This window comes from Petaurus breviceps, unplaced genomic scaffold (assembly GCF_028583685.1).
Source record: "Petaurus breviceps papuanus isolate PSGF00001 unplaced genomic scaffold, PetGlider_PUasm1.0 543, whole genome shotgun sequence".
In the NCBI taxonomy this organism is placed as follows: Eukaryota; Metazoa; Chordata; class Mammalia; order Diprotodontia; family Petauridae; genus Petaurus; species Petaurus breviceps.
The window spans coordinates 1-22,604 of record NW_027186365.1 but is presented as its reverse complement, the minus strand read 5'-3'; the positions used below and the strand labels follow the sequence as shown (position 1 = coordinate 22,604).

The window sequence follows — 22,604 nt, the reverse complement described above, 5'->3', positions numbered from 1 at the left end:
TGCTAGGTTCTGAGACCACAAAACCAAAAAGTGGACCCAAAGAGTATAGCAAAAATATGCACTAGCAGAAAAGGCTAGAATTCCATCTCTAGGCTCAATATCAGGATTCCAGCTCATCAACAGTGGCTCAGAGAAGAATCTGGTCATTCCTTGCTGCCCTTGGAGTATTACTGCCGCTACCATGATGCCCTGCGCATAATGGGCACTGAATTCAATTAAAGCACGAAAGGATTTTCATAAGAATTCTGGTATCTTGGGTGATATTTAAAAAAAATATCCATGACTTGTTGGCCATATTGGAGTGCAGGAGACCATACAGAAGAGGGGACCGTCTGGAAATTGTTGATATGAAGGCATCATGGAACTTTAATTTTTAAAAATTTAAAAATAAGGACTAAAGAGATCACTGGCTCTATGAGGGTCTCATGTGATCTGCCTGCATACACACATACACTCCCTTCCAAAAAAACCCAGTCATCACATCTGCTACAAAACCTGCCAAACACTCAGACTTTGAACCTTATGTTCACAGGGTACTTGAAGAGTTCTCCAGTGAATGAGATATTGTTTTAAATGCCCCTCTCCAAACACTAGGCATTTCTTTTTTAAAACTATATGAATCGGGGCGGCCAGGTGGCTCAGCGAGTAAGAGCACCGGCTCCAGTGTTGGGACGACCTGGAGATCGAATCCCGGGCTCAGACACTCAGCACCACACCCAGAAATAACTGGCCGTGTAACCTTGAGCAAGTTACTTAACCCTGATTGCTTAAAAAAAAACTATATGAATCATTTCAGAGCCAGATAGCTTAAAAAAAGACAATCCACGCACTAGCTGATCCAGAAATAACACCCACCCAAGAGTTTCTTGGAGAAGCTACTATCTCTGCCCCATCCTTGGGGCTCAAAAGCCCAGTTAGCAGGGCCATGGCCAGAAGCCCGTGCATGCCAGCCCAGTGATCTCAACCTTCAGAAGCACCTTACTACCAACAGGCTGGATGCCCGGCCATCAAAGATCTTAAAGTCCAAATTCTTTCTCAACAATCATTTCTAAGTAAGACTTCACCTCAGAAGGCTGCTCTACAGTACACCCACTTCGTAGGGGTGAGGCGTTTAGGGCAGGTAAACAGCAGGCAGCAATGAGGGATCCTCTTTGAGTGCCATCTTCCATGGACAGAAGGGATTTGTTTTTCTGCTGGTAAGCCATGTTTTCCCTTGGAGCCTCTAAGTGTTCAGGGGAGAGCAATCCCCAAGGGCACAATTTTTAACTCTTTCACCAGACACATAAATGCCTAACTCAGCTCTGCTCTAGTGACATGATGACTGGTCACTGCTCTCCTGATGAGTGACCTTGGTCCAGATGCCCATTGCTTGAGGGGCCCCAGCCATGTTCACTTTACGTCAGGCTGTGGAATGCTCCACTGCCTCAGCAATTCTGTCCTCTCTCAACCCCCTTCCATTGCTGTTCAGTCATTTCAGTCGCATTCGACTGTTTGTGACCCCATTGGCCTTGGCAAAGATACTGGAGTCGTTTCCCATTTGCTTCCCCAGCTCATCTTACAGATGAGGAAACTGAGGCAAACAGTGACTTGCCCAGGGTCGTACCACTAGTAAGTATCTGAGGCCACATCTGAACTGAGGTCTTTCTGACTCCAGGTCCCAGTGCTCTATCCACTGAACCACTTAGCTGCCCCCACCCACCTTCTCCTTCCCCTTTGTTTTCTCTTCTCCAATTAGAATATAAGTGACTGTCTTCTTTTCCTGTTTTTGTGTCCCTGGTGCTTAGCACAGTGTTTGGCACACAGTAGACACTTATTAAATGTTTTATCTTCCTATCTGCCAGGGGTTCCAAGAAGAAAACAACAAGATGACCAAAGTCTATTTGGAATCTCCAGTAACTACAGTAGAAGGAATCCGAGACTCACTCACCTGGGTCTCCTTCAAACACGAAATCTGCTTCTGTAAGGAAAGATTCTCTTCTTTCAGTTCTGCAGTGTCTTGCAGCTGACGTAATTCTTTCATCTTATATTGTTTGACCTCATCTTTCAATAGAGCTTTTTCGGTTTCTATACATCTGCACTCCTGGGGAAAAAACAACTTTATCATGAAAAAGACAAATCTGATTTAACATTTCTCTTCTTCCATCTTCAGGAGAGGTTTGAGATGCTTCCGAAGATATTAGATCTAAAAGCACAAAATGCAGGAACTTACCTATTAAAAAACACTTACGCTTTCTGGCAGCCATGGCGATAAAGATTATTCATTCACCAAACATTTCTTCAGGTTCTGTTATACCGCAAGGTATAACTTATATATGGTGGTGGGGTGCGGTGGTCAGCCCTACTCTTTATCACCTTTTAAAGAGGCCTTTCCCAGTCCTTTTCCAGGTGCTAGACCCTTTCCTTCCAAGGTTACCTTCTATCTCCTCTGTATGGATCTTGTATGTACCTATTTATTTATATGATTTTTCCCTGATGAGAATGTAAGCTCCTTGAGAGCAGGGACTGTTTTTGCCTTTCTTCATATCTCCACAAGCACAGGGCATGGCACATCATAAGCAATTAATAAGTGTTGTCAACTGGTTAGCAGAACCATTTGACTTGATAGGGGTCTCATTTTCATTTTTGCCTTCTGACTTCTTAGGTCATTCCAATTCACAATGCCTCTGTACATACATTTAGGTTGAAGGAGAATAGCTAGGGCTTAGCTAATTCTCCTGCTTCAGGCACAGAATCCATTAGTAATAAGCACAAGCAAATGCTTTTGCCACTGAATTTCAGTTTACAAGGTTTTGAGTGTAAAACATTCACTTTTTCTTTAAATTTTGAGAATGGGCAAAACAGAAATCAACAAATATCTCTCATATCAAAAATAACTGATTTGTTAAGGAATTCAAGGAGATCACTTAAAAATAACTGAACTGTCTGAAAAGTATAATTTAAAGTTGTAAATGGCTTGGAAACTATAATCCAAGAAATAATAAAGGAAAATGGTCCAGATTTATTCAAACCAAAGGGTTAAGTGAAGATAAATAGATTCCACTCATCACTTCCTGAAAGAAATTTCAAAAGGAAAAGTCCCAGGAATGTCATAGCCAAAAACAAAGAAAAATTATTTCAGTAAGAGTTCAAGTATCAAGGAGTTCAAAGAGAAAAGAGTTCAAGTATCAAGAAACCAATTAGGATTACATAAGACCTGGCTGCTTATACTACAAATGGGATCTTGGAATACAATATTCCAAAAGGCAAAATCATGGGCTTATGACAAAGGATTACCTACACAGCAAAGCTCAGCAAAACTGTATAGGGAAAAAAGGGATCTTCAAAATGGAGTAGAAGACTTTCAAATATTTCTGATGAAGAGATCAGAGCTGAGTGGGAATTTTGAAATGCAAACACAAGAGTTCAGAGAAACCAAGAAAGGTAAATTTGTTTGAGCTATTGGGCTATATGATGACATTGTGTTATAAGGGAGTGTTCAAGAAAAGTATACAAACATGGAGAAGAGTGTTGAGGGGTGGAGAGGGGAATGCAAGCATCAGATAAGACACACACACAGAGTATGGCATATACTCTGTGTCAAACACAACAGAAAAATGAGCTAGGACAGGCAAAGGAAGGATTAAGAGGGAAGAAAATACCAGTAAAGAAAGAGTCACAAACAAAACTAACTTCCCAATCCTGAAGAAGGGAAAGAAAAGCAAAGAACCTGTGCCCATTAGTTGGGGGATGGTTCAACAAACTGATACATTAATTAATGGACTATTATGCCAGGTTCACATTATTCATATTTGCTGTTGCTCTTCAGTCATTTTAGTCATGTACAACTCTTCATGACCCCGTTTTCTTGGCAAAGATACTGGGGTGGTTTTCCATTTCCTTCTCTGGCTCATTTTACAAGTGAGGAAACTAAGGTAAACAGGGTTAAGTAACTTACCCGGAATCACACAATAGTAAGTTTCTGTGGCCATTTCCTATCACTCAAATGCCTTCTGACACTCCTCCTTCACTCCAGTGTCACATGAAGAAGTGTCACGTTACTCTTTACCAAGGCTTATCCCTCTACCTACTCTACCTCCAACAGATTGCCCCCTCTGTCATTCCCACTCTCCCTTCATTTTCAATCTGTCCTCTCTATTGGCTCCCTTCCTACTATCTACAAACATGCCCACATCTCACTGATCTAGAAAAAAAAACCTTCAATTGATCCTTCCATCCCTACTATCATTCTATATCTCTTTTGCCCTTTGTGGCTAAACTCAAAAAAGCTGTCTACACTAGGTACCTTCTACACTAGGTACACTTTCTTTCCTCTCACTCTCTTCTTAGAAACCTCTTACAATCTGGCTTCCAAATTTATCATTCCACCAAAACGGCTCTCTCCAAAGTTACTAATGATCTCTTAGTCTTGAAATCCAATGGCTTTTTGTCAATCCTGATTCTCCTTCACCTGTCTGCAGCCTTTGACACTGCTGATCACTCTCACCTCCTTGATACTCCCTGCTCTCTAGGTTTTCAGGACACCACTTTCTCCTGCCTATCTGATCACTACTTTTCTGCTTGGATCTTTTTTTCAGACCACTCCCTCTAATCATAGGCATCCCTCAGGATTCAGTCCTGGGTGCTCTTCTCTTCTCCGTCTATACTACTTCACTTGGTGCTTTCATCACCTCCCATGAATTTAATCACCAGCTCTATACTGGTGATTCTCACATCTACCTTTCCTTCCCTAAATTCTCTGTTGACCTCCAGTCTCACATCTCCAGCTGCCTTTCAGACATCTCCAACTGGATATCCAATAGACATCTTGAACTCAATGTGTCCAAAATGTAACTCGTTATCTTTCCCCATGAACCCTCCTGCTTCCTACTTTCCCTGTTACTGTAGAGGGCAACACCATCCTCCCAGTCCCTGAAGCTCACAGTCTAGGAATCCTCCAGGTTCCTTACCATCTCTCCCCAAGCTATGGCCAAGGCCTATCCATTTTACCTTTGCAACATCTTTCAAATATACTCCCTTCTCTCCTCTAAAACTGCCCCCAACCGGATGCAGGCCCTCAGTTCCTCATGCTGGACGATTGCAATAGCGTGTGGGTGGGTCTGCCTGCCTCAAGTCAATCTCCAGTCCAGTCCATCCTCCATTAAGCTACTAAAGGGATTTTCTTAAAGTGTAGGTCCAACATGTCACCTCCTCCCCCACTCAAGTCCAGTGGTTCCCTATCACCTCTTGGATCAAATACAAATTCAATTCTGTTGGGCATTCAAAGCCCTTTATAAACTAGCCCTCTCCTAACTTTCCAGTCTTCTTACACATTAGTCCACAACACATACTCTGGCCTCCTGCCTACTTAAAGAACAATACATTTCATCTCTTGGCTCCAGACATTTTCTCCAATGGTTCTACATACCTAGAATGTTTCCCCCTATATCTCTTCCTACTGGCTTCCCTGGTGTCTTTTAAGTCCCCCAAAATCCCACCTTCTACAGAAAGCCTTTTTCAGCTCCTTAATTCCAATGCATTCTCTCTGTTAATTATTTCCTATTTATCCCATACATAGCTTGCTTTGTTATGTTTTCAAGTTGTCTTCCCTGTTAGCTTGTAAGCTCCTTGAGGACAAGGACTGCATTTTTCTTTTTCTTTTTTTGTATCCCCAGTGCTTAGCACAGCACCTGGCACATAGTAGATCCTTAATTTTGAATTGTATCATAAGACATGATGAGGTAATTGTACCATATTGTACTTGACCATAAGAAATTATGAGATTATTTCACAGAATACTAGGAAGTAGGAACCAATTCAAAATAAACTGTGGGGAGCCAGGAAAACAATCTATACAAAGACAACAACATTGTACAGAAAAACAACTATGAAAGGCTTGAGAAATATGATGATCAACAATTTCTGTAGAGGACCTATGATGCATGTTACCCACCTCCTGACAGAGAAGTAATGTACCCAAGTTACAGAAAGGGATAGACATTTTGGACATGACCATGGTATATATGTGTCTTAATTGACTTTCCTTATTTTTATAAGGTTTTTTTCCCATTCTTAATTCACAGGGTATTAGGGGGAAGGGGGTGGAATTAGGAATAGAAATGCCAAAAACATAACAATTAGAGTGCCACTGAAAAATTTAAAAAGTGCAGGGAACAGAAGGAAGAACAGATAAGAGGGGCAGTTTGAAACTAACGATTTTTTCTATTCAGTTGTTCTGTGACCCCCATTTGGGGGTTTCTTGGCAAAAATACTGGGCTGGCTTGCCATTTCCTTCTCTAGCTCATGTTACAAATGAGGAAACTGAGGCAAACAGGATGAAATGACTTGCCCAGGATCACAAAGTTGGTGAGTGCCTGAGGCTAGATTTGAACTCACAAAGATGAGTCTTCCTGATTCCAGGCATGGCACTCTATCCACTGCAGTGACTGACTTTTTATTTATATATATATATTTGATTCTCAACTTCAGAAATTTCTGATTTTCAGTATTCTGATTCTGACATTTAATTGGAACTTTTTCTAGTTTTGATCGGTTCTTTCTTTTGTTGATGAATTTAGAGATATTAATTTTCCACTAGAATGCTCTGATTACATCACAAAATTAATAGTATGTTGTTTCATTGCTGTCATTTTTTTGAAGAAATTATCCCCAACTATTATGGTTTTACTATTCCTCTCTGTAACTTATTTGTTCTTTGAAGCATTTCAACGCTATACTATTTGGTGCATATGTTAAATGCTGATATGTATTCATCACCAATGTACGTTGAGCATGGTATCATTTCCAATTCTCTTTTAATCACTGTTGTGACCTGTTCGGGCGCCATTTGTTGTGACCCCAAGGTTTCTAGCTGAGTCATACCTTTCCCAGGTCCTCAGTGCGCATGCTGACAGACAGACAGATAAACAGATGGATGGACAGACAGACAGATAGATAGATAGACAGAGAGAGAGACCAATAGATAAATCTATAGATAGGTGTATGTGGATCCATACAATACATACTTCCATACGTCAGTTCTTTCTCTGGAGATAGATAGCATCTCTTTTGGTTGTTCTATACTTTCTTTCTTTTTCTCGGTTAGGATCTGGGGAGCTACAGGTTACTGACTAAGCAAACAAGGTACTTCCTAATGGGAACCCTCAATGGAAATATATAAGCTATCCCCCACACAAGCTTGGAGTGGGGCCCATACACCCAGGGAACCAAGGGACATAGGGACACACACCTTTCTCAGCTCCTGGATTATGGAGGAAAGGCGATCATTTTCTGCAGATGTGTTAGTCACAAGAAATCTCATTTGTTTAATGTCATTCTGCAATTCTTCAATTCTCTCCATCAGCTTTGCCTCCTTGGAAGCGGTTTCTAGCAGTAAGCATTCTTCTCTGTTCTCTCCATCCAATGTGGCCCACTTATGATTGCTATGACATTCTGCCAATGCCTAGAATGGACAAAGACAACAGTCATTTTGGAGGCAGACTAGAGATGGGATTTACAACTAAGATTCTATAGTATAGAACTTGAGTATTAAATCGTAACCCAGAGGGATGGCTTTTTCCAATGACCGAAATACTTTTGCTGGACAAGTCAGCAAGTCCTTACTGAAGAGCTATGATGTGTCTGAAACAAGAAGGAGAGACAAAACCCAGCACAATGTTATGGGATTCTAAGGGACTGTCTCTGCCCTTAAGGAGCTTACAATTCAGTGGATAAAATAAAAATCCTAACCTCTCCCTCCCTCAAAAAACACCCCTACATATAACTTGAACATATTTAAAGAATTCAGCAAAGAGAATTCAGCAAAGTGGTTAGCTAAAGAAAGCTGGGTTGGGTTTTTTTTTGGGGGGGGGGGGGAGAGGGATGGTCTGTTCTTCCATTTTACCCGAAAAGGAAGGAGCATAGACAGAGCTAGCCTTGTCAGCTCTCAGTAAGGCACCCCCCACCCCAGGGAACGCTGATGGCTCTGAGTTCCTGTTAACATTCTGTTTACCTCTTTCAGTTGATGTAGTTCCAACCTATGGGACTCTAGCTCTGTTTCCAAGTCCCCATATTTCTGTTTCAAGTCAGCATTTTCCTCGAGCACTGCCAGGCCGTATGTCGCAGCCTGGACTTTTTCCTGGGTTGTCTCCTGCAGCTCGCTGGATAACCGCTCCACTTCTGCTCTTAGAAGTGCCAAGATCCTTTCCTGTTCCATAGGGGATAAACTGGGCCCCTGCCTGCCAAGCACAAGCCAAGAATCAGTTCGTTGTCACAGGAGAAGCCCTTAAGCAAAGGGAAGATTTACTGAGTACACTGGTAAACAAACACAAGATTCATACAGAAAGAAACCTAAACATACACCTTGGTATTGGGACGGGGGCAAAAGGACAAGGCAAATTCTAGTGCAGCTTTAAAAAAAGAGACTGGGGGTGAGGATGCATAAGAAGAGCCCAGAAAATAGAGAGAGTTCAAGGGACAAAGCAGTCCAGTGAGAAGATTTGACAATGCAGTTTTTTGGGTTTGGGATTTTTGTTTGTTTGTTTTTGATTTTTGCAAGGGGGAAGGCAGGGCACTTGGGGTTAAGTGACTTGCCCAAGGTCACACAGCTAGTTAAATGGCAAATGTCTGAGTCCAAATTTGAACTCAGATCCTCCTGACTCCAGGGCTGGTGCTCTATTCACCGTGCCACCTAGCTGCCCCTGACAATGTAATATTAAGACAAGAAAGCTAGCCACTCAAAACATCTCCACCATTTCCAAAAGAAATAAATAAATAATGGAGGGGGGATAGTGAAGGAGAGAGAGAAAATGGTTATTCATAAGCAGATGCTACAGGAAAACAAAATGTTTCCCACTCATCCTATAATGGGTCGCGTAATTGGGGTGGGGCAGGGAGTCACTGGTGTAAGAGGGGGAAAATCACTGCCATAATGCAAGCCCTTAATAAACGTTTGTTGATGGGGGTGGCTAGGTGGTGCAGTGAATAGAGCACCAGCCCTGGAGTCGGGAGGACCTGAGTTCAAATCCAGCCTCACAAACTTAACACAAAACTAGCCATGTGACCTTGGGCAAGTCACTTAATCCCAAATGCCCTGCCTTCCCCCCTCCAAAAAGTAAATAAATAAGTGAAAATAAATGTGTTGATGGATAATTAAAAAGAAACTTTTTAATCATCCATGTTTTAAACTGATAAAAAGAAATGTGAAATTATTTTTAAAAGAATGTATGGGTACAAGTTGAATAGAAGTGAAGTATGAGGTGTCCCAAGAATATTAGTGCAGTTTTGTTGTTGTTCAGTCATTTTCCAGTCATGTCTGACTCTTCAAGACCCCATTTGGGGTTTTCTTAGCAAAGATACTAGAGTGGTTTTTCCATTTCCTTCTCCAATTCATTTTACAGATGAGGAAACTGGGGCCAACAGGGTTGAGTGACTTGTCCAGGGTTACACAGCTAGTAAGTGACTGAGACCAGATTTGAACTCAGATCCTCCTGACTCTAGGCCCTGCACTACAGTGTCACGCAGTGCAGTGTTAAGCTTTAATAACTTTAGAAGTCGAAATGAGACTAAAAAAGTTTTTAATCATTTTAAAATTTAATTTGATTTAAAATTTATTTAGTTTTGAGAATTTTGAATAATGAATTTATCAATAAAAATTAAATTAATATTTTGCTTCAGTCTCTCTGAAGGGGACAACAAAGAAAAAAGCCAACTGCATTCTCTGGCTAGCTGAACAGCAAGAAGGAGAAAATTCACTTCCCATTATAAAAAAGACGTTCCCCACAGAAATTTCACAATTGAATGAAAACATTAAAGGAAACTGGCTCAATTCATGATGAGCCTAGATCTAAAAGACATCAAGTGCATGAAAAGACTGTGGCTGAAACAGAGAGGGCATTTGGACTGAGTCCCTCCAAAACCCCAAGGCCACGATGCACAGAATTCCAGCAGCCAAGGTTACAGCTGTTCAATTGTTCCTGGGAGAAGATTTCTAGGCAATATTAGACTTCTGTCAATTGATGGGGTCAAAAATGAATAATTCCAATGGCAGATGTGACAAGGTGACTTTTTCTGCTGAGGAAGTTTTCCATATAAGTGGCAATGTTGACCGTCACAACTGCAACATTTGGGGACCAGAAAAGTCTCAAGGAGTCTGGTAACAAGAAAGAAATTTCCCAAAAGTTCATATTTGGTGCACCTTGCCTTTTTTTGAAGGGTCTACAGTCAAAAATGAATCTTACTTGGCAGTGCTTCCAAATTTTTTTCTTTTCTGAGGGACACTTTCTGGATGACAGCATCTCCAACCAGTGGATGTATAGAGGGTGCCACCCTGCCAGGCCAACTTGGCCACCTGATTTGTCTCCATTAGACATTTTTCGGTGTGCCCAGAGTCATGTCAAAATTGTGTATATATCAAAACCTTGTCCTTTGGATGACTTTAAGAGTAGCATTACAAATGCAATCCTTTGAATGAAGTAAATTTTCACAAAACACAAAAATCATCTAGAACAAGGTGTAACACAAAATGGTGGTTATATTGAATTTTATTGAGAAATGCCAATATTTTAAACAATTAACCTTTCAAATGTTGTTTTTGGTAAGTCTGTGGCATTTATACTTCTGAAGTTATTAAATCATGGCTCAATATCTCTCAGATCTAGGCTTGTCATGGATCGAACAAGTTCTTCAATTTTTTTATCCAATTGTTAAATTTTGGGGAGACGGGGCTCCTTTTATAAATTTAAATTATTAAACTTCCAAATTTTTTCGTAATTTTGTAGCATTTCTACTTCTGAAGTTATTAAAGCTTAAATCTACACCAAGACTTTAAGCAGAAGGCATCGTGGTTCTGCTTTCTTCATGTTTGGTGAATGGCATAAGTTGATGGCTCTCACATCTCTGAGGAAATATCTTGCCGTAAGTTCTGCTTTCTTCATTTTTTTTTTTTTTGCTGTTGGCTTTTATTTTTGTTAAAGAAAATAATCCCATTTCTTTCAATGCAAGAAACCTGAGTTTCTGCAGATGAATTGTCTGGTTTTTTTCCCTTAAAATAAGCATCAAAATGCTGTTTATTCCTTTTAAGCATTTTCTGGAACAGAGAAAGTTCACAATAGGGAATGATACACAAGAAGCCCCCTTACCACTACACAACAGTAAGTCAGACAATAAGCATTTATTACATAAAGTGGTTATACTAATGGCCAATCACAGAGGCATCCCCCAGAATGCCCATAAAGGGATACTTTCTGAATCATAAACATGAGCATTCCCACCATTACCAATTGAGACCACTTCTATCATTATTCCCCTGTGCGATGCCCACCTCCCAGGGAGACTGCCTAACACAGGTCCACTTCCCAGAGGGTAGTGAGGAAGACACTGCCGCCTTCCCATGCCATCTCCTACCTTATAGGGGGTCAGGGTTGCTGCCCACTCTCCACCCCAACGGGGAACAGCCCCAGGACCATCTTTAGCACTGTTCTGCCCTTAAGATCTCTTCCACCTTCTCACTTCAAATAACTACAAAATGCATAAAATATCTGGGTATCAACCTCTCAAAGCCAACGAAAGACATACAGATTCAATTGCAAGTCCTTAAAGAAATCAAGAACAACCTAAATAGCTGGAAGAATATTCAGTGCTCATGGCTAGACCATGCCAATGTGATAAAAATGACAAAACTATCAAAATGATGCTTTAATGCTATAACAAATTACCAAGGTTATACTTTATAAAGTTTGATAAAAAAAAATAACAAAATTAACTTGGAAAAACAAAAGATCTAGAATATCAAGGCAAATGATGAAAAGAAAGACAAAAGGGAAATAGCACTTCCAGACCTCAGGCTGTATTTTAAAACAGCTGTCATCAAAATCATCTGGTATTGTTTTTTTTTAAAATGGAGATATAGATCAATGGAACAGACTAGACAAGAGAGCATCAGAAACAATGAAACTCAATAATCCAGTGTTTGAAAACGTGGAAAATATTAATTACCTAGGGGAAAATTCCTCATCTGATTAAAAATTGCTGGGGAAACTGAAAAGTGATCTGGCAAAAATTAGGCTTAGAACAGTACCATATACTCTGTTCCATAATACCTTCTAAATGGATGTGACTTTAATATTAAAAGATGATACTATAAAAAATTAGAAGAGAAACAGATCGTGTATCTCTCACAGGTATTGGTAAGAGATATATTCTTTTTTTGTTTGTTGGTTGGTTTGGGGGTTGTTTTTTTTGGGGGGGGGAAGGCAAGGCAATTGGACTTAAGTGGCTTGCTCAAGGTCACACAGCTAGTTAAGTGTGTCAAATGTCTGAGGCCATATTTGAACTCAGGTCCTCCTGACTCCAGGGCAGGGGTTCTATTTGGGGCAGTCCCACCTAGCTGCCCCTAAGAGATAGACTCTTAACCACACGAGAGATAGAGGCAATTACAAAGATAAAATAGATAAGTTTGATTACTTGAAACTGAAAAGGGTCTGCACAGACAGATTTGTTTAGTATGAGAAGGCAAGTTTTTGAATAGGGAAAAAAAATCTTTGTACCAAACTTCTCTGATAAGAGTTTGGTATGTAAAATAGACAATTGTGTGTGTGTGTGTGTGTGTGTGTGTGTAGCTGAGTAATGTTAAGGGGTCCCCTAAACTTGTCTTTTGGAGTTGCCATATTTTCTAGAAACACTGGATCCAGAGTATGGAGGAGGCCCTAAATGTGTCAAGAATGAAGCTTCCTCCAGCTGACAAAATTTGTTGTTTGCATCCCAAACTGGACTCCCTATGCGTCCTTGGGAGCCAAAACAGGTACCAGTCAGTCTGCATTAAATTGGGAAGTTGCTTGTGCAGCTGGGACCCCTGTAGATAAGCAAACCATCTTCATGGTCTAGATGTTCCCAAGGGAAAAGAATTCCCCTTTTGCCACTGTCTGGCTCCTCCCCTCCAGAAGGGGTTTTGTCCTTCTCCCACCTCGACTGCTCTCTCCCTCCTCCCATGCCACTCTCCTTCAAGTAGAGATTTGGGTTTTCTCCTCATTCCTTTGTCCTGCTCTTATAAAATGACAAACTTCTACATGGATTATGAACACTTCGGGATCCACAGACATGCTCATTTATCTTATAATAAACCTACTTATCATGTAAGTTTGGTGACGTAATTCCCTGTTATATCTATCACTCTCTGTGTCTCTCTGTCTAGCTCTGTGTGTGTGTGTGTGTGTGTGTGTGTGTGTGTGTGTGTAGAGAGAGAGAGAGAGAAACAGAGAGAGAAAAAGAGAGCTATTTGCCATTCACTAATAGACAAATGGTCAAAGGATATTCAGTGATCAGAAAAAGAATTGTAAAGTATCCACAATCACATGAAAAAAGCACCAAATCACTAATAACAAAAGAAATGCAAATCCAAACAATCCTGAGGTTTCACCTCATACCTGCAAATTGACAAAAAAGACAAAAACAGCAATACACACCAATACATTGTAGGTGGAACTGGGAAATGGTCTAACCATTTGGAAAGCAAATTGAATTGTGTAAATAAAGTGACAAAAATGTCCATACTCTTTCAAACAAAGACCCCATTACTGGGCTTAGACCCCAAGGAAGACATCAATCAAGGTGTCTCTACAGTAGATAGAGCTCCTAGAGTCTGGAAAACTCATCTTGCTGAGTTCAAATCCAGCCTCAGACATTTACTAACTGTGTGACCCTGGACAAGTCACTTCACCCTGTTGGCCTCAGTTTCCTCATTTGTAAAATGAGCTGGACAGGGAAACGACAAACTACTCCAGTATCCCTGCCAAGAAATCCCAAATGGGGTCACGAAGAGTTGAACACAACTCAACCTCAAACAACAAAGCCATCAAGAAGGAAAAAAAAGTCCCCAGCTACTTTAAAATATTTACAACAGCACCTTTTGTGACAGCTAAGAAGTGGAAACAAATTGCAGGTGCTAAACAAAGTGTGGTACGGGAATGTCACGGACCATTTCTGTGCTGCAAGAAATGACGGGGGTGATGAGTACAGAGAAGCATGGAAAAAGCTTTTGTGAACTGCCATCGAAGAGCCAAGAAAAAATATCCACAGGAAATGTAAAAATAGAAATGGAAAGCACAAGGGCACATCCAAAAATCGAGAGGAAACATAACAAAATCAAACCGGTCAAGTCGGCCTCCATACACAGACAGGAAAAGACACCCCCAACCTTCCCCCTTTGTGGAGGGAGGAGATCCACAGGTCTTACACATCGAACAGATTTTTGAACTTTCTCCACGCACCAATCCCTTAATCGTGCTGACTTTGTTTTTACTCCTCTCTAGAAAGAACACCATTTGTCATTCGGGAAGGCTCTTTGGGAGGGGCAGGGGTGGGGAAGGGAAGAAATCCACAGGATACTATGGTGATGTAACAAACAAAGCATATCAAGAAAACATTTTTTAAGCCGAAAAGAAGAACTCGGGGATGATGAATTCAGACTTGTCCATTAGAGAAATCAGAGTGGCAGTTGGGTGGTGGATGGATTGGAGAGCAGAAAGACCAGGCAGGGATTCCAAAAGGCTATTGGGCTAGCCCAGATGAGAGGTAACAGGTTTGAACTTAGGTGGGTAGCTGTGTGAGAAGCAAGGAGATGAATGTTAAGGTAGAAAGGGTAGGATTTAGCAACTGAAAGGATATAAAAGGTTAGAAAACGAGGAATTGAGGTTCTGAACCGGGCAAATTAGAAAAATGGTGGTGTCCTTGACATAAACAGGGTTGGGGAGATAGTATGGTCTCTTATTATTTTACATTTATTATATATATTTTATATATGTATTACATATTTATTTGTATACATTTATATTTAGTTTAAGATGTCTGTGAGACATCGGGTCAGAAATGTCCACTAGGCAGCTGGTGATATGGGACTGGAGACAGAGACCTGAGAGCCATGTGTCTAGAGAAAATGAAACCCATGGGGCCTGCTGAGGTCACTGTGAATAGAAAGGGAACATGAGGGGACAGACAAGGACATGGTGAGGACCCTGCAAAGGAGATCGGGGAGCAGTCAGACAGGTCATCAGTGCTTCCACAGTTCACAGCAGCTCTTCCAAACCTTTTCACCCCTCCACAAACCTCCCACAGCTCGCCCTCCCCCACAGCCCCTCAGCCGAGACCTTGGCCTCATACCTGACATACAGAATTGAGGCCATTTGCTGTGAACTTCCTGTTCTCCCACTCTCTCATCTCCTGTCACTTGCATTCTTTCTGCCACTCACCCCCCTTTCACACCAGTCTCATGTGAAAAAGTGTGGCCTTACTCCTTACCAAGGCTACTTGTTCAAGTCATCCCCTCCCATCCTGCCTCATCCAACAGATTGCCCCGTCTGGCATCCCCACTCTCTCACTTCTTCTCAATCTTTCCCTCTCTACTAGTTCCTTCCCTACAGCCTACAAGCATGCCCACATCTCCGCCATCCTGAGAAAACAAACACCTCACTTTATCCTTCCAGTCCCTGTCTCTCTTCTGCCCTTTGTGGCTAAACGCCTTCAAAAGGCATCTATGAGAAATGTCTTCACTACCACTTCTTAACCCCTTCTGACTTCATCATTGCACTGACATAGCTCTCTCCAACAGTGTCTTCATTGCCAAATCCAATCCAATCTGCCTTTTCTCAATCTTCATTCTCCTTGACCTCCCTGCATCCTTTGACACTATCGGTCACTCTTTTCTCCTTGATGCCCTCTTCTCTCTAGGTTTTTGGGCCACCACTCTCTCTTGCTTCTCCTTATCAGACTGCTCCTTCTTCCTTTCCTTTACTGGACCCTCTCCAGATCTTGTCTTCTAACCATAGGTGTCTAACAGGGTTCAGTGCTGGGCTGTCTTCTCTTCTCCCTCTCTTCTACTTCACTTGGTGACCAATCAGTCCATCACCAATTAATTAAATGCCTACTAGGGCACTTCAATAATCACTTCTCATCGGTCTCCTGTGGATTTAATTATCATCTCTATGCCGGATGAATCGCAAATCTACCTCTCCTGCCCTAAACCCTCTGTAGACTTGCAATCTTCAATTTCCACATGCCAGGTAGGCCTCTTAAACTCAACACGTTCAAAACCGAATCATTATCTTTCCCCCAAAACCCTCCCCTTAATTACCATCTCTACCTGGAGGATTCCTAAATTTATCTATCTTGCCATAATCCCTTCGATGACCTCCGATCTTGAATTTCCAAATGCCAGGTAGACCTCTTAAACTCAACACATTCAAACCGAATCATTATCTTTCCCCCAAAACCCTCCCCTTAATTGCCATCTCTACTGATGAGTCCCAAATCCATCTATCCAACCCTAACCCCTTTGCTGACTTCCCAATCTCGAATTTCCCACTGCCTGGTAGACATCTTAAATATGTTGAATTGAACATATTCCAAATTGCATCATTAGCCTTCCCCCTAAACCCTCCCCATCCCTCCCTTCCCTATGACTGCGCAGGGCAGCAGCATCCTCCCAGTCTGTCAGGCTGAACTTAGGAGTCATCCTCCATTCCTCACTGTCTCTCCCCCCCCCCCCCATATCTCGTCTGTTGCCAAGGACTGTCGATTTTATCCTAGCAACAGCTCTCTTCTCTGCTCTGATGCTGCCACCACCCTGGTGCAGGGCCTCATTATGTATTGCAATAGACTGCTGGTGTGTCTGCTGCCCCCACTGCAATCCCTTTTCTGTTCAGCCACTGACAAGATTTTCTCATAGCGCAGGGCTGACCATGTCCCCCTCCACTCCTCAAATTCTAGAAGCTTCCAAACGCCTCCAGAATCAAACGCACAGTGCTCTTGTGGGCATGGCAAGCCCTTCCTCACCTAATCCCCTCCTCCCTTTGCAGGCTTCTCACACCTGATTGCCTGGCATGTTCTCTTCTCCCTCAGTCCCATATTCTTTGATGCAGACACCGAGCTCCTGGCTGTGCCAGGAACAAGAATGTCCTTCCACCTCTTGGCTCCATGCATTCTGCCCATGCCTGGAAAGCTCTCCCTTCCCATCTCTGGCTACTGGATACCATCTTTTTCTCGAAGCCTTCTCCAAGCCCTCTTCATTCTGCTGCCTTCCCTCTGTTTTCTCCTATTTATGTCGTATAGTGTATCTGTATATATTGGTTACTTATCGTCGGCGGCGTCCCCCCCCCACCCCCCCCCCCCCCTTGGCTGTGAGCTCCTAGGGCCTTTTGCTTCTTTGTTTCCCCGGCTCTCAGCACAGTGCTAGGCACATAGTAGGGATTTAGTCAATGCTTCATGCCTGCCTGGCAGCTACACGTTAAAGGTGATAGGACTTTGCTAGCTGTAGAGATGGCACAGAAGTACAACTTTCGAACTATTTTCCTCCCCATCGGGGAAGAAATATTAGCTGGGGAGGGGGTGGGGGGAGGAGGGAGATCTCGAAAAAGGCGCCTGTCGGGAAATAAAACAGTCAACAAGCACTTAGGAAGACTTCCTATGTGCCGGGCACTGTACCAGGCCAGGCCAGGCTCCAATCCAGAAAATTAGGCCCCTGTGCTACGAACCCAGCCCCCGTTGGGCGGGAAGGCAAGGACCAGGCTGTGGCGATCACACCATTACCAGACATCTATGCCCCCTTCATCTCCCAGGCTGCCACCTTACCTTTGCATGAGGGCATCCGAACGTCGGACCAAAAGATGCTGCGCGGCTGCTTTCCCTCTTACCCGGCTGGGGCGAGCCTTCCAACCCGCTGCCTAGGCAGACGTGGGCGGACTGACTTGACAGCCACAGGAAGCTGGCGCAGCCGCGTGGAGCCGCAACCGCGGCCTTCGCCAGTGCGCCTGCGCGGAGCCAGGGTGTAAGCCACGCCCCCCGCCCCTCCCCCCAAACCAGGGAGGGCAAAAATCAGAGAAAGAAAACTATAGACCAGTTTCCCTAATGAATGTCAATGCAAAATTTTTAAATAAAATGGAAGCAAGGAAATTGTAGAAATATTTCACAAAGATGCTGCCCTATGGCCAGGTGGGATTGACACCAAGGAAGCAGGGCTGGTCCAATATTAGGAAAACTATCAGTATAATTGACCAGATCAATAACAAAAACCACGAAAATCATATGCTTCTGGTGGGGGGGTTTGCCCTTCTTGGTTGCGTGGACAAGTCCACGTGTGATCCTTCTCGTGTCTTTTTTAATGGCTACGTTTTTTCAGCTTCCTTGGGTAATTGCAAGGTATTTGAGTTCCTCTGAGTTCTCACCTTCCCTCATCTTCCCATCAATTCCTCTGCAGACTACATACTTTGCATAAGACCCCATCATTCCTTTTAGGACCACTGAGTAATTGCATCTATGCAGGTATTACACGTAGTAGACTTTAGGGAGCACCCCAAATCTTTTGGCATTTTGAAATTTATAGTTATTTTGAAAGAAAGGTCTTGAGTCACCTACGTGGCGCTTCAGTGAATAGAGCACCTGCCCTGGAGTCAGGAGGACCTGAGTTCAAATCCGGCCTCAGACACTTAATACTTACTAGCTGTGTGACCTTGGGCAAGTCACTTAATCCCAATTGCCCTGCCTTCCCCCATCCAAAAAGCAAAAACAAAAAAAAGGGAGAATAAATACAACTATATGGCATAGTTAAATCCAAGGTCATTTAGGAGGGAGGGCACTAGCTGTTCAGAAAATCAGGAATGACTCCATGATTTGCATCTTGTAGGAAGAGAAGGATTCTATGACACAGAAGTCGAGAAGGAGCGCATTTTAGCCATGGGAAAATGGCCAATGGTATGGGATGGAGCGTCACGTAGGAGGAACAGAAAGAAGATCAGTTTGGCCGCACAGAAGATAATGTACACTTTGGCTAGAAATACTCATTATTTTCCTAATTTTAAATCTCCTTGAATTCCTGCTTCAAACCCTACTGAATCAACATGGAAGATTTGGTAGGGAGGGACATATCCTGGTTTGTTAAGTGAAATATCCACACTTTAATTTTTTGTATCAATATTCATTAATGCTGTACTTTTCTGCATATAGAAGACTTTAGGGAGGAAATCATAGTAGGGAAAGGGGGAATCTTCACTTTCCTTCCATACTTTCGGTGAAGCTCCTACAGAATCTGATCACGTATGATGCTTTCTTTTAGTTTAGATAGATACTTTTTGTTTTATTGAAAATGTCTTTCATTGCTTGTACTTTGTAGGGTTTTTTTTAGGAGAAATTAGTGTTATACTTTCTCAATTTAAAAAAATAACTTCTATAGTATTTGTATTCGTTATTCTTTGAAAATTTGATAGGCTTCTTCTAAGAATCCATCAGGAATACAAACTCCTCCCTCTTTTTGGTAGTTCCTTTATATTCAATTCTGTTTCCTTTTCTGAGATTGAATTGTTTAAAATCTCTGGTGTTCTGTTAGTTTGAAGATATTATATACGTATTTTCTCATCCAATAAGAAGCCTAAACTTTATTGCTAAGAATAGTATGAATTATAAATCAGATATCATTTAATCTCTGAATACTAGAAAAATGTCCCCATTTTCAGATTACTATATCATTAAATTAGTAATTACTTATAAGTAGAAGTAGTAGTCGTCTGTAGGTCACCAAGTCTCCAGTTTGGTAAAGATTCCATTTTCTGAACATGCTTGGGGAATGAAATACTGCCCTCTTGCTAAGCTCAAGCAATGTTTATAGAGCAATCAGGGGTGTGTTGGTAACAACTGACTCTGTAGGGGGAAAATGTATGCACGTCCTTTTAAGGTTATTTTGCATTATGAATACCATCTCAACTCTAAACACCAACAAAACTAAATCAAACTCTGATTTGTACCTACTTGCTATTTTTCAGAAGCCAGTTTGAGATGGCCCCACGGAGCACAGATCCAAGATGGCTGCAGGAAAAACACTAGAAGTGAATGTGTCAGGCCCCTGCTGCAGTACAACTCAAGCAAGAGAATCTATATTTTATAGTTTGGGACGTATTCTTTATTTCTTTATTGTTCTCAATTTTCTTGGAATAGAACTGTGCATAATGGGGTTCTGATCATTTTAGGTTCATTTATCATTTCAAGGGTCTGTGGGGTTTGCAATTTATCTTTTTTTTTCAAATCTTTTACACTTATTCAGGGGTTTCATATTTGTTTTGAACTTTTTAAATACTTATTCAGTTCATTAATCTCCTTTTCTATTTTGCTAAGGTATGATTTTAGGAATATAAGTTTTCTCTGAGGCCATTTCACTTCTTCTTTCATCATTTTCTTTCCACATAATTGTTAATCATTTATATAATTTGTTACTTGACCCATTCATCTTCCAGGACTTCACTGTTAAATCCCCATTTGTATTTGTCTTTAGATTGTGCTTCCTAAATTAATTTTTATTGCACTCTAATCTACAAGGGATGGATTTAGTATTTTTTACATTTATTTATATCTTCATGACCTAATACATGGTCAGTTTTTATAAAAATTTAATGTGGTAGCAAGAAATATGTAAACTCTCGTGGCCTCAGTCATAAGGTATCATAAATCTTTTAGCTTTGGTTTCTTCAGGAATTTATCCGATTCTGTATTTTCCCTTTTAAAAAATCTTTGTTTGGATGGGGCAGAGCCAAGATGGCGGAGTAGAAGCACGACCCTCCTGCAGCTCCGGCTTCCACCCTCCCCAATCCATGTAAAAAGGGGACTCTAAACAAACTTTGGAGCTGCAGAACCCACAAAATGACACAGAGAAGCTAACCTCCCGCTGAGAACAGCCCGGCAGGCCGGCAGGAATCGGCCAGTGCAGCGCTCTGGGAGCCGAGCCCAGCCCCACACCGAGGTTTTAGCCCCAGGGCGGGCCTGACCAGCCGCCAGCCAGAGGGACTCCAGATCAGCAGCTGTGGCCGTTTCCAGATTTATCAACACATAGATGCAAAGGACAAGGTGAGAGGCCAGTGCATTCTGGACTTTGGGACCCAGTAAATGGGAGTGCGTGACTCTTACCCCCAGGGTGAGAAACCGCTGAGACACCGGCACAGCCTGCCAGTGCCACGTGGCGGCTTCAGATCCTGGCCTGCAGAGTGTAGGGGGACCAAGCACCAGTCTGAGGGGTCATCGCTCTTGCTTTAACCTGTTTGGATCTGGATTGCAGTCTAGGGTGGAGGTCCTGGGGTGTGTGTCCAGCTTGCCAGAGCATGTGGAGACCTCAGAGAGGGCACCCATCTAATACCTCCGGCAGCTGAGAAAAAAAACCCCAGCGTTTGGGACGAAAACTCCCCTGTCTGGTGGCAGAGTCCTACTGTGGCAAAAAGCCCAAAAGTCAAATCATTGAGTTGCAAAATGAGCAGGCAAAGGAAACAAAGCAGACAGAAGATTCCAACATTACACTCCTATTTTGGGGATAAGAAGGAGCAAGGCATGGAACAGGAGGAAATCAGTGAAGTCAGAACTCCTGCACCAAAAGCTTCAAAGGAAAATACAAGCTGGTTACAGGCCATAGAGGACCTTAAGAAGCAGATAAGAGAAGGGGAGGAAAAATTGGGAAGAGAAATGAGAACAATGCAAGAAAACTATGAAATGAGATTCAACAGCCTGACTGAAGAAAATAATACCTTAAAAAACAGACTGACTCAAATGGCAAAGGAGGCTCAGAAAGGCAATGAGGAGAAGAATGCCTTAAAAAGTCGAATTTGCCAGATGGAAAAAGAATCTCAAAAGCTCACTGAGGAGAATCATTGCTTCAGAATTAGATTGGAGCAAATGGAAGCTAATGACTTTATGAGAAATCAAGATGCTGTTAAACAGATCCAAACAAATGAAAGAATAGAAGGCAATGTGAAATATCTCATGGGAAAAACCACTGACCTGGAAAATAGATCCAGGAGAGATAATTTAAAAATTATTGGACTGCCTGAGAGCCATGACCAAAGTAAGAGCCTGGAAAGCATCCTCCAGGAAGTTCTCAAAGAAAACTGCCCTGATGTTTTAGAATGAGAGGGCAAAATAGAGGTTGAAAGAATCCACCGATCACCTCCTGACAAAGATCCCCAAAAGAAAACTCCTAGGAATATTATGGCCAGGTTCCAGAATTCCCAGATTAAGGAGAGAATATTACAAGCAGCCAGGAAGAAACAATTTGAATATTGTGGAAACACAATCAGGATAACCCAGGATCTGGCAGCTTCTACCGTGAGGGATCGAAGGGCTTGGAATGTGACATTCCAGAGGTCAAGGGAGCTGGGATTAAAACCAAGAGTCACCTACCCAGCAAAACTGAGTATCATGTTTCAGGGGAAAATACGGTCATTCAGTGGAATAGAGGACTTTCAAGCATTCTTGATGAAAAAACCAGAGTTGAATAGAAAATTTGACATTCAGATACAAGAAGCAAGAGAAGCATGAGAAGGTAAACAGGGAAAAGAAATCATAAGGAACTTATCAAAGTTGAACTATTTTTTTTAAGCAATTGGGGTTGAGTGGCTTGCTCGGGGTTGCACGGCCAGTTGTTCTTTCTGGGTGTGGTGCTGGGTGTCTGGGCCCGGATTTGATCCGGGTCGTCCCGGCACTGAGGCCGGTGCTCTTGCTTGCTTAGCCACTTGGCCAAAGTTGAACTATTAACATTCCTACATGGAAAAACAATAATTGTAACTTATGAAACTTTTCTCAGTAGTTGAAGGGATTAGAAATATATATAT

At 42.1% G+C, this 22,604-nt stretch overlaps 1 protein-coding gene across 2 annotated transcripts in view; it reads right to left on the bottom strand.

Moving 5' to 3' along the window:
• The window catches only part of LOC138172441 (protein bicaudal D homolog 2-like), a 32,641-nt gene extending 14,835 nt beyond the window's left edge, over positions 1-17,806 (bottom strand). For both annotated transcript variants that reach the window (XM_069102207.1, XM_069102208.1), the window contains exons 1-4: positions 17,596-17,806; positions 7,988-8,213; positions 7,226-7,438; positions 1,928-2,080 (exon numbers count right to left, since the gene is read on the bottom strand). In XM_069102207.1, the coding sequence (XP_068958308.1) occupies positions 1,928-2,080; positions 7,226-7,438; positions 7,988-8,213; positions 17,596-17,603 (600 nt within the window). In that variant the 5' untranslated portion in view covers positions 17,604-17,806. The remainder of the gene's footprint in view (positions 1-1,927; positions 2,081-7,225; positions 7,439-7,987; positions 8,214-17,595) is intronic.
• Positions 17,807-22,604: the final 4,798 nt, after the last annotated feature.